The 12,201-nt window shown below is 58.4% G+C and overlaps 1 protein-coding gene across 6 annotated transcripts in view; it reads right to left on the reverse strand.

Annotated features, from left to right (window-relative positions):
* Positions 1-12,201, reverse strand: part of PRKCZ (protein kinase C zeta) — a 144,757-nt gene that overhangs the window by 112,218 nt on the left and 20,338 nt on the right. The window contains exon 1 of one of the 6 annotated variants that reach the window (XM_045382051.2): positions 7,710-7,991. The exons of 1 other annotated variant lie outside the window; for it this stretch is intronic. Coding sequence is in view for 2 of the 5 variants with exons in the window: in XM_045382046.3 (XP_045237981.1) it covers positions 7,367-7,388 (22 nt within the window). In the remaining 3 variants the exon portion in view is untranslated. 4 more of the 6 variants (XM_045382046.3, XM_045382058.2, XM_065531094.1 and 1 more) reach the window with 4 other exon arrangements.

Raw genomic sequence — 12,201 nt, forward strand, 5'->3', positions numbered from 1 at the left:
ACAAATGGGCAGGAGGGGCCAGCGATGATGCCGCTCTCTGCCCATTTCTGCCTTTGTCGCCTCTCATCAAACCAAATGAGGAAGGGAGTGCACGACGGAGGGCAGTGGGGAGGGATGTCGAGGGGGCAGCAGTGGTGGGGTACGGGGGGCGTGCCTGCACTTGGTGCCAGGCGATTCGGGGACTGCCGAGTCCCACATGAGCCCCACACAGGGCCAGGGCTGCTGACCCCACAGCACGGCCGACTCGGCTGGGAGAAGAGTATGGGGCGGGGGCAGGCCCCCTGCAGCCCCGACATCACCACGCTGCTGAGTCCAGGCACGGTGTGATGCCTTCTCCCCTCCCCGCCTTCACCCAGCACCACCCTGGCACGACCCTGGAGCCCCAGCTGCAGCACCAACCATCTCCCAGAGCCCACACCCCACACCGGGGTCTGCAGCTGCAGGACGTCCTGACCACACAGGCCCCTTCTGGGGATCCATGCCCACAGCCCAGACTCGCCCAAGACCCACCTCAGGACCTGGGATCTGCTCCCCACTGCTCCCTGCAGCCTGCCCCCTCCTGCCAGAGACCTGTCAGCACCCACCCCCAACCTGCCCTGTCTCTGGCCTGATCGCTGCCCCAACAGCCAGCCTGCAAGGGCCCCAGTGCCCAAAGCTGGAACAATTTGAGCAATAAAATAAGCGAGACGGTATCCAATTCTAACCCAACTATGAAATTGATACCAGCAAGTCCACATGGACAAAAACGAATGATTAAATAACCAATGGGAGAAGAGACGTACAAGTCCTGTGCGAAACTTGACATCACGTATGTCGCTCCCCACCTCTTAGCTGTGGGCCACACACACCTTACTCCGCAGAGACAGGACGGCACGGGGGAAGAGGCGCAGGCAGGTGTGAGCCGACAAACACACCACGGCCAGGTGACATGCGAGGCCAACACAGACAGGCTGTGTGGAGGGTGTGGACCCGGACCCAGCGATACAAGGAGGCTTCACCTCTGCACCCTTCCTCCCAAAACCCAGAGCCCCAGTCCTTACGAGAAAAACATGAGGCAAACCCCAATGAAGGGCTGTCCCACAAAACACCTGACCAGCCCTCCTTAAAACTACCAAGGTCGTTGAAAACAAGGCAAGTCTGAGAGACTGGCCACAGTGAGAGGGACCTAAAGAGGTGTGACAGTGAAGTGCCACGTGGCGTCCTGGACGGGATCCCAGGACAGAAAGGGGGCAGGAGGGGAGACCGAGGCAAGCGGAATAAAGCCTTAGCTGGAAAGGCGCCGAGACTGGCTGGTTAAGTGTAACTCGTGCATCGCGCCGACCAAGAGGGAGCAGGAATGCCTGTGCTCTCTCTACTCCTGTCTTGATTTTTCTATAAATCCGAAACTGTTCCAAAAACCGGTCTTCCCAACACCCCACTGAACGAGGGGGTGACAGAACCAAACTACCTGGGCCAAGCATTTGAAAATTGCCCCCAGGTTGCACGGGGGGCAGCATCAAGGAAAAACAAACATAAGGGCCTTTGTCCTCCTTAACACCCTGCACTGCACCCTCCGGCCCCTCAGGAGGCAGAGCGGTGGGACGTGCTTGTCCACACCTGCCACACCCACGTGCACCGCCACATCCACGCACACCACCACGTCCATGCACACCGCCACATCCACGCACACCGCCACGTCCATGCACACTACCTAAAGACCTTCTCCAACTCCGGTGTTCCTGCAGACTTCAGCCTTCAGAAGGTGTCATCGCGATAGTTTCCAGGTGGACACAGCAGCGCGACCACATCACTGACTGACCCTCTCCCCAAGACCAAAGGAAGAAAAACTCCAATAAACCCGTAACAGCAAAGAGGAGGAGGGGCTGGGCAGCGATGCCCTGGGACCTGGAAGGCAAAAGGCCCTGTGGCCACCAGGAGACTGCACTGGGCCGAACCCCAAAGAAGGGCCCCGAGCCAGAGGCTCCAGGTAGCCGGAAAGTGGGGGGCCTGCGGTGCAGGGTCCCAGTCACTGAGGAGTAGACCACCAGACCTGCTTCCTCGCCCAAGGCAGCCGGGGAACGAGAGGGCTTGCGGGGGCAGCAGACTCCTTACGAGGCGAGACGCCTGGCCCTCCCAGGCAGGACACTCCCCCCGGGACTTCCGCCACCACCAGCTCTGTGGTGCCCCACAAGTCAACGTGGGCAGGCAAACAAGGGTCACCAGGGGCCGAGGAAGCCGCAAAGGCCAGGACAAACAGAAAAACGGACCCTCAGTGAAAACAGCTGAGTACGAGGCCAAAGAACACACTGAAAGGAGACGCTATCACCAACCGCTGCCAGCCACACCCTCCCACTGTGTGCCGCCATCAGCAGCAGCCGCGGGGCCGGCACTGTGGCTTCGATACTAATCCCGTGACAGCCTTGGGAGCCAAGCCTTTTACCACCACGCCCACTTACGAGGGTCTGGGACACGGTGGACAGCGTTGTGGCCGAGGTCACATGGCTGGTGAGTAGCAGAGCTGGGGCCTGACCACACAGCTTCAGGCCCCGGGGCACGCGGCAAATAGCACAGGCTTAAGCCAGCCCTTGGGGTTTGAGTCCCGGCTCAAACTGTGTGATTTTGGGAAATTTCTTGACCTCTCTGTGCCTTGGTGCTGTTCTTTCCCCAGAACAAAGAAAACAATGGTGCCCACCCCACAGGGAACTGAGAAGATTAAATGAATTTACACACGGGAAGCCTCTGCAGCCGTGAATGTGCTAAGCACTGCTGAATCACCACATGATACCCCGGTGCCTCTCAGCCGAGATGAATAACCCCGGAGAAAGAGTGTGATATGCCTTTGACACAAGGGCTGGACACTCTGCCTTATAAAGACACCTTCAGAGAAAAAAGAACGAAAGATAAGAACAGGAACAAGGTGACAAACTTAATAGATGGTTTGGACAGGAAAATCTGAAGATATCTCCTAGAATATAAAATAAACAAAGAAATGGAAAACATAAGAGAATTAAAGGACCAGCCTGGGAGGGCCAACAAACAATCAGTGTCAACTCTAAAAAACAGTCAGAGACGGGGAGTCGGCCGTGGGATAAATCACTGGGTGTAAAGCTCCCCACGTCCAAATGTTGCAAGTTTCCACAGCACGAGTTCCCAGCACAAGAGACAAAGAAGGTCCCCCGACAACGAACATTATTGTGAAACTTGAGAACCCTGAAGACAAAAGATTCTACAAGACTTTCAGGACAAAAAAACACACACACAAAATCAAAATGGCACCTGACTTCTTGGTCACACAAGAAGCCAGAAGACAGTAGAGCAATCTCTTTCAAATGCAAAGGGAAAATTCTTTCCAACACAGAATTTCATACCTAGCTAAACTATCCTTAAGTGTGTGGCTGGAGGAAAAGCATTTTCCAACTAGATCCCCCAAAAGGGCCTCCCACGCTGTCTTTCTCAGAAAGCCGCTGGAGAGGTCTTAACCGGAGATTAAGCCAAGAAAGATGAAGACAGGGAGCCAGAGATCAAGACTGTAGGCAGAGGAGAGAGGAGGGGGCTGTTCCCGGCACAGGGAAGCCCTACGACATGTTGTGTGGGGGCCCGGGTGCACCAGGAGGGAGGTGACGCAGGCATCGGCGGGAGTTGCCCCTCTGCTGGGAAGAGGAAACTAGAGTAAATTTGAGACAAGACATCTAGGAAACTGATTCAAACAATCATGATGTATTAAGTCCAAGGAAAACCAAAAGTTGTGCAAACAAGGGACTGCAATCCTGGTGGTTCATGAATATTCACATCACCCACAATTAGGTAAACACTCAACGACTGAAAACAATAAACGCTGACATAACTCCATCAGGAGAATGGAATAAGGAAGAGATAAGCTGATGTGTCCCAGAGAAAGTGGGGAAGTAACATCCTAAATGGAAAAGTCTAGAAATAGCAGCAGAAATGTGTCATTTAGAAATCTGGAAATAAATGTCAAGAAGAAACTGCTCTGATCCCCTCCAGGGGGTGGAGCCGGGGCGGCAGGGAGGACCAGGGACACATGTTCTCTCTTTGTGAGTCCCACAGGACTATCAACACCTTACAATAGAAAATCTGGAAAACTCAAAATAAAATTTTAAATAGAATGTACAATGCAAACTTTATACACAACCATTCAGCAAGGGCAACACCGCAATTTCCTCACCAGGACAAGACACCAGGCCCGGCCTGTGTACACCTGATACAGCCGCATGAGATTCTCTCAACAATCGAGGTGTGGTGAGGAGCAAACAGAGGAAGCCATCCAGGCCCACGCCAAGCCGCCAGTCCACCCTGGGTCCCCACAGCCCCTCCAGACGCAGGGCGGCTCCGTCTTGCAGTCAGTCGAATCTTTTCAAACTTCCCACAGAAGAAACGTTAAAAAAGAAAACTTCAGAAAGACCAGACACGCTCAAACCCCCTATTTAAAGACAACAGCAAGTCAGGGCCGTTCCACCCACCAGAGCGTGTGTAAACTCTTCCTGTGCACCCGACATGCGAGCGTGGACGAAACGAAGCCCCCCCGGCAGATGTGCTCACAGCACCGCCGGAACAACCGGCAGCAGGGATCTGTTCGTGTCAACTTGGCGTCACGCCTCTCCTGACTCTAATCCTCTCTCGGGGGAACAACAGACCTGTGGGCCCACCAAGGCTGCCCGGAGACGGTGGAATCACTGGTTCTGCCTGGAGGCCTCACAGAGAAGCAGCCAGTCCTGAGCGTGGTGGGTGCCCTCCTTTGTGTATTCAGGAGAATCCCAGAAATGTGCCGCCGGGCCCCGACGCGTGGAGGGGACTCTGCCACAGCGTCTCCTGTACGAGTGACAACTGCCGTCACTTTATGACCAAACACAAGCTGAACACTGGACTACCAACTGGTTCAGGTGGCTTCTTTTGAATAAAGCTTTTCCTTTTTTTTTGAGATGGAGTCTCACTCTGTTGCCCAGGCTGGAGTGCAGCGGCGCAATCTCAACTCACTGCAACCTGCGCCTCCCGGGTTCAAGCGATTATCCTGCCTCAGCCTCCCGAATGACTGGCATTACAGGTGCCCGCCACCACGCCCAGCTAATTTTTGTATTTTTAGTAGAGATGGGGTTTCACCATATTGGTCAGGCTGGTCTTAAACTCCTGACCTCAGGTGATCCCCCGCCTCGGCCTCCCAAAGTGCTGGGATTACAGACGTGAGCACCACGCCTGACCTGAACAAAGCTTTTTCTGCCCCTTGCATAAAACGACAAACATTTCTGGAGGCCCAGCATCGTGCCGACCCCAGGGGCTGGGAGATGGGGATGCCTCAGGGTATCCTGGACACAGGCCTGTCCAGCCTGTGGCATGAGGGTTGGTAGGAGCGGTGGCCGCACGTTCTGCTCCCCCTGACACATGTGGGAGGCGGGGAGATGGCCAGGGAGTGAGTGGGCGCCAGGAGACCAGACCTGCCGAGCCCACACTCAAGCACTATGACCAGCACAGCCAGGGACCTGCTACTGGTTTTCCAGATGTCCTCACACTTCCCCACAGGCTTCCCCTTGATGGCACTGGGCACCCCCTCAGCCCCGGCCCCAAACAGCCCATTCAGGGGCCTGGCCCTGCAACAGCTCCCTGCCCGGCTCCTGGGCAAAGCTCCACGTCAGCACAGGAAAGGACGGCTACCCCAATTTTGGGGTCCTCAGCAGAGGCTGGTGCCTGACCCCATGGACGGTCCCCCCCGCCCCCGACGGTTCAACCTCCACGTGCCCGGCTGAGTCCTCGGTGATCAGAAACGTCCGGCAGATGAGACGCAGCCCCCACTGCTACACACGAGAGCAGGTCACAAACACAGGAACTTCTGAGGATGCTCAGTGGGCCTCTCCACTGGGGCCATCGACAGCCGTGGCAGGTCCCCACCAGACCCCGCGGAAGGTCCGGGGCACCCAGTGTGGATGGGCCGGGCTCTCAGGCGCCCTGTGGACACTCTGGGCTGACGGATCTGATTAACTGGGAGCCTCGGAAACATCGCAGCAGAGGCCGGAGCCCGGAGGTGAGTCTGGGAGGTGGGACCAAGCTTGGAGTTGGCCAGAGGAACACACAACTCCTTACATAACCACCAGTGGCTCCGAAGTCTAGGAAGACAGTCGGAGAAGGGCCCCCACTGATGGCTGATGCAGCTGGGACAGGAATGTGGAAGATGTGTGCCGATCCGGCCGAGACACAGACATGGGTACCACAGCCGGCTCCGGCCGCATCAACACGAAACAGCTTGCAGGGGCAGCCCGTGGCCCCTCAGTCTATCCCCATCCTGGCTCTGACTCACCCACCGAAGGCCATCATACCAAAAGCCAGTAACCGCTCGAATCCTGACCCTGGCCACAGCCCTCCCACCCAGCACTGTATTCCCACCGCGAGGGACCATGCCAGCTGTGCACGGCCAGCGTGGGCTCACACGAAAGCAGAGGCCAAGCCGTCCCAGGCACCGAGGAAACTATGACACAGCACGTTTCTCCTCGCAGGCAGGCGCACGTGTGAAAACCACCCCAGCTCCTTCCCTCTCCCACTCACCCCATCAACACAGAATCTTCATCATTCAAGGACCCCTGCGGCCCAAGCTGGCTGTGCAGAGTGGCCCCGTGTCTGCTGAGGTCCCTTCGCGCCTGGGGGAGGGGCGCGCTGCCAGCCTCCCCAGCACCCAGCACCCCATGAGGGGGAAAGCCGCCTTCCCCAGCAGCCCAGTCCTCCAGGCCCACAGCTCCCCACAAGCCTGACTGGGGACGCTGGTGGTGGTGGTTTTTTTTTTTTTTTTTTTTACAAAAACACCTTGCAAAATGGTCGTCAGAAAAGCACCCACATTGCCACATCCCTGCCAAACACCGTGCAGCCCCCAGACCTCTCTGAGTCTACCTCCAACCATTTCAGAATAGAAAACAGGACGCCGCAGCCCCGCTCCTCGCCACCATCCGAGGACCCCGATGGAGTGAGTCGTGCACATTAACCCTGGCCGTGCCACCCAGACGCCAACCCAATACTGTCAATGCAAAACGGGGGTTCAGACAGGTGGGGGGCAGGCTCGAGACAGAAAGACTGCAAGCCTGGAACAGGTGCCGGCTATTACCGCCACCAGTCCTGGCACCTGGGGTCTCCAGACTTCACCCCTGTGGTCTCATCAATCTGCCCACCTGCAGAATGGAGAGGAAGCGGCACACGTACCCATCCGTCCTGGCCCTGACACAGACTCACAGACCCACAACCAAACAGCATCGGCTACAGCGAGCCTCCCAACAGCCAGCAACTCCCCAGGGCCAGGCAGGCAGACGAGCCCAAAATGATTTCCCCGAGTCCCCCGGCCCCCAGCCCTCCGCAGCCGCCGCCACGCATCCACCAGGCCTGGGCCACACACCATCCGTCCTCGGGGTGAGCATGTCCCTCCAGCAGCCCCTGCCTCGCTCGGAAGGTCCCTCCACCGCCTTATGTTTCTAAAAATCTGTCACCCGCAAAACAACAGCCTCTCACTGCGTTTCCCCCGACATCGCCGGGAGCTGCTGCAGCCGCACGCCTTCCCCGGGCCGGGTACCAGCCGTGTTGCTGCCCGGAGCATCTGTGCAGCGCACAGGCGGCGGCAACGACAGGACTCAGACCCAGAATGCTGACTCGGGCACCGTCCTCCGCACGCACGGCCTGCAGCACGGCTGGCCCAGCCCCAGGGGCGCGGACAATCCACAGGGGAGATGCCCCCGACTCACCGGCTTTCTTCTCCTGCCTCCTCAGCGCAGGTTCTTTATGCTCTGTGCACGGCGGGCGTGCAGGGCGGCATCTTCCTTCCCTTTGACGAGCTGGCGCTGTGTCGGCTCGCCTCCGGCCCGACAATAGGCAGGGAGGCTCGAGCGCGAGGAGCAGATATTTAACGGAAGGCCGGCTGTCCTGTCCCCCGCCCCTCACATCCCTGCCTCCTCATGTCTCCAGGCCCGGGTGGTACCCGGCTCCCCCGGGAAGCTGTAGCCAGCAGCTGAGGCACAAACTAAAACACGGCATGGATGTGGAGGAGCTGACGCTGACGTCACAGGAAAACAAGCATCTCTGCATCAGCACAGCACAGAGAGCGTGCGGGCAGCAGCCAGACCCAGGCAGGGCTCGGACTCAGCGGACCTTGAAAATGCAACATGGGAACAGAACCCAGCTGAGCCTGGGGTCCTGCAGGTCGGCCTGCCAGGCTGGGAGTGGGGGACAGTGCAGCTGTGGCTGGGGCAAGTGACCTCTGAGCTGCATCCAGAGGCTGTGAATGGGCTCGACGCCAATGGCCAAGGGTCCCGAGCACTGTCCCGCGGCCCCGGAACGGAGGGGAGGAGAGGACGCACGGGGGCCTTGCGATGTGGTGTGTCCACCCCAGGAGCCCCGCCAGCGTGTGCAGGGACGGTGGGCGGACGGTGCAGGAACAGGAAAGGCCAAGCTTCGCCAGGCTGAAAACCGCCCCAGCTGGCCTGGAAACGCACACCCCCAGCCTAAGGCAGGAGACACCCCCATTTCCGAGGCCCGACCTCACGTGCTGCGCTGTGCTGTGCCTGGCTGTGGCCAGCCCGGGCTCCTGGGCAGACCCAGAGCCGCCACCGCTGCTGGGTGGCCTGACCCTCCAACCCCCGCCCTGGTTCCCTGACAAACCCTGGGACCTCGGCATCACTGGAAAATGAGAGCTGGCATTTTTCTACAGTCATAAAAACATGGGGGGCGGCAGCGTGCTCGGCTGGGAATTCTGCCCGCTACCCCAATCCCACTCGGCACCTGTGCTGACCCCACATGGGCCAGGCTTCGCGCTGGGGGTGCAGAGGGACAGAGGGGAGTGTCCTGCAGACCTCTGGCTCTGACCAGTCACACCACATGCTCCCTGCATTCTTACGTGCTGTGCCCTCAACACTCCAGCACCTGTGGCCCTGCTGACTCTGGAAGGACGACGGCCCCTCGAGGGGCCAACCGATTCCTAGAGACAGCAAATGACTCATCCCACAGTGAACCTTTCAAATGCAAACCCATCAACCCAGAACCCTCACCTGGGCCCACCTCCTACACGGGCCCCCAGTCGTCCTGGGGGCCTCCCCACGTCACAGGGACGGCCCCTGCACCCCAGAGCCCGCTGAAGTTATTCCACCTGGCCGACCCAATGCCTACTCCCTCCACTTTCCCATGGAAACCACAGTAAAGGCCCCCACTCACACAGCCCCCTGCCTCTAACCCACTCAGCACTTCCCCGCACGGCCCTGCAAGGCATGAGGAGGTCTCCTCTCGGGAGCTGAGTAATAAACGACCTTCTCGACAGCATCATCTCCTGATCACTGGCCTCCCATACCTGCCTGAACGGGAATAAAACCTCCATTTAAATCATCAAGCTCATAAACCCGTGTTTATCTGCATTCACAGAGTGGAACCCGGGCCAAAGCCCAGGGTTCAAATTCCAGCTCTGTCAGCAGCTCACCACGAGGCACCACTTCTCCGAAAGGCCAAGCTTCCCTCGTCAGGTGGCTGACCAGCTATGTGAGGGGCGTTCCGTGAAATGTGAAACACATAAACCTAACATGTGCGTCTCACTCAAGTTCCCAAATCTACGGGGAACGAGGGCTGGCAACCTACGATGCCTGGTGCTCCAAATCACTCAAGCTAGGATATCTACGCTTTTAATTGGCTGAATAAAATGAAAAGGAGAATATTTTGAAACACAGGAAACGAGTCTCTAAAATTCAGATTTCAGCGTGCATGAAGTTTCACTGGGACACGGCCATGCACCTCCTCGGGCGCCGCCCATGCCTGCTCAGAACCCCAGGCTTCAACTACGTGGCCCTGGACAGAAGCAGCTCGCAGACCCTGGCTAGGCCTATAAAATCATAAGACCACCGAACACCACAGCCACACTGGGCTCCCATAGGAAATACGCATTTATCCTGGTCCAAAGTAAACTTCACACAGACGGCCGGCTCAGCATCACGACCACTGTCCTTCAGCCAACTCCTTTCTCCTAATCCATCCCAAAATACCCAGTTTTGCAGAACTCTAGAACATTCAGGCTCAGCAGGCAGACTGTCAATTTTATTAGAAGCCTATTTTAGGGGGAAAACTAGCTTTTCCAGTTTGTTGCAAATAATTTGAGACAAAGCTGAATGAAACCAGATATTTTAATAAAACAACAGACATACCTATAAATACCAGGGAATCACAGGCGTCCGCTGACAGGCTTCCGTGGTAACCCGCCCACCTAGGCCTGGAGGACACCAGCAGCGTCCTCACTAGGCTTGGCTGCCTCCTCTCAGACGCCGCGGGGGCCTGGAACACGCTCGGTGGGGCCGCTCTCCTCCCACTTGACCCTCCCTGGGTGGGAGAGGCGGCAAGGCAGCCTCACTGAGCACTTACCATGTTCCAGGAGCTCCTCTAAACTCTGTTGAGCTTCACAAAGCCCCTTTTACAGAAGAGGAAACTGAGGCACGGGGAGCCCCACCCACTTGCCCAAAGTCACCGCACAGGCTCCCTGCCGGTGGGGTTTGAACCCGGCAGCACAGGCACCCACCTGGGCATTCGGCCCCAGCACCTCCCAGGTCACACGCCCGGGTGCACTGGCTGCTCCCAGCAGGCGACTCCACGGCAGCCCCGGGTCCAGCACCCTCCACGTCCCTGTGGGGATGGTGTCCCCGCCAAGGACCCCTCTCTGCCCCAGCCTGCAGGGCTATGAGGACGGGAGGCAGACGGGCCGGGGGACGGATCTAGGGATTCCGCCATTGCCCTGAGTGAGACACCACAGCCAGAAGGCCCCAGTGCCCCGAGAGCCCCTTCCTCTTCTTGGCCCGCCCTGGCCCCTGCAACTGAGGACTGTCCCCCGCCAGCCCCGCCCCGGCCCCTGCTGTGGGGTCAGGAAGGGCCCCTCCACGTCCCCCCATGGCTCCACCCATGTGGCTCCAGCCCCTTCCCCTGTTACCTGCCCCAGGACCACCAGCACGGGAGAGCCCAGGCTCCTCCACTCCCCCCACACAGGCCAAGGTGACTTTGCCACCCTTGCGTCCAGGAACCCGCTATTAACATCCCTGGTCATGAAAACCTCCTTCTTGCCAAGTAGAAATGGCCTTGGAGCTGGGTTCAGGGGCCGAGCAGGGGATATACCCAGAGGCAAAGGCAACAGTCAAGGTGTCCTCCCGGTCAAACCCCAGGGGCCCCAACAGACCCAAGGGGTGAGGCTCGGGAGGGTCCCAGCTGCCTGGCCCAAGCGTTCCAGGCTCCAGAACCCACTACCAGGACCACCCTAAGTGACAAGACGGGCTACAGCGGGGTGGGGCTGCCTGCTACCGGCAGAATGTGGCACGGAGAACACCTCTATCCAGGGTGCAGGCTGGAGCAGGGTTCTGCTGCCCAGGGATGCTGTCCGTGCTGCGGACGGGCAGAGACCAACAACAGGAAATGCATGGGGCAGCCAGCACTGGCTCTGATGACCCCAAGGAACCACCGGCTGCTAAGTGGGGTGTGCGGCTGCCCAGCCCAGCGGAGTTTGTATTTCCTCCATGGACTCTAAGGACTTCGTAGGCCTGGTCCAGCAGACCATCCAGCGCTGCCCTCAGCCGGGTCTGGTGCAAAGCCAGGCTGCCTCCGGCACCTCCTCCACAGGGCGGGCACCCTGAGTCTCCACCACACACCACAGGGAGGCCAATGGGGCCTGACGGGGGACCACCCTGTCCCATGGATGCTGCCCAGGCCTGAGGTGACCCACCGAGGAGCCCCAGAGCCTCTGGACTGGAGCAGCAGCAGCGACGACTCCACCCAAAGGAAAACTGGGACTGCCGCCTACAGCATCCCCCTTCCCTCCACATGACGGGCCCAGCCATCTAGAAACAGCACCTTCTCCTCCAGGAATCCCCTGGAGCCAACACAGAGGGGCCAGGGTGTTGGGAGGTCCCGCTCTTACTGCCAGGGTTCAGGGGAATGCCCACCACCCACCAGGAGAAGTGGCAGAAAGGGCCCTGGCTGTTGTCCTGACATCTCCCTCCCTGCCACATCCACCTACTGTCCTTTGAGACGGGTATTAACACTCACTCTAAGGGGAGTCTGATCCTAAGCACTTTTACAAACATGATATTATTTATAATCACCCCGTTTTACAGGTAAAGAAAAGGCACCACTAAACGGGCCGTTCCCTCAAGGTAATGGCAACGTTCTCGTTGGTGGAGCCCCAGGAACTTTCTGGACACCCACCCCTTTCCACCCCACGCC

The sequence above is a fragment of the Macaca fascicularis genome, chromosome 1 (genome assembly GCF_037993035.2).
Source record: "Macaca fascicularis isolate 582-1 chromosome 1, T2T-MFA8v1.1".
Classification (NCBI taxonomy): domain Eukaryota; kingdom Metazoa; phylum Chordata; class Mammalia; order Primates; family Cercopithecidae; genus Macaca; species Macaca fascicularis.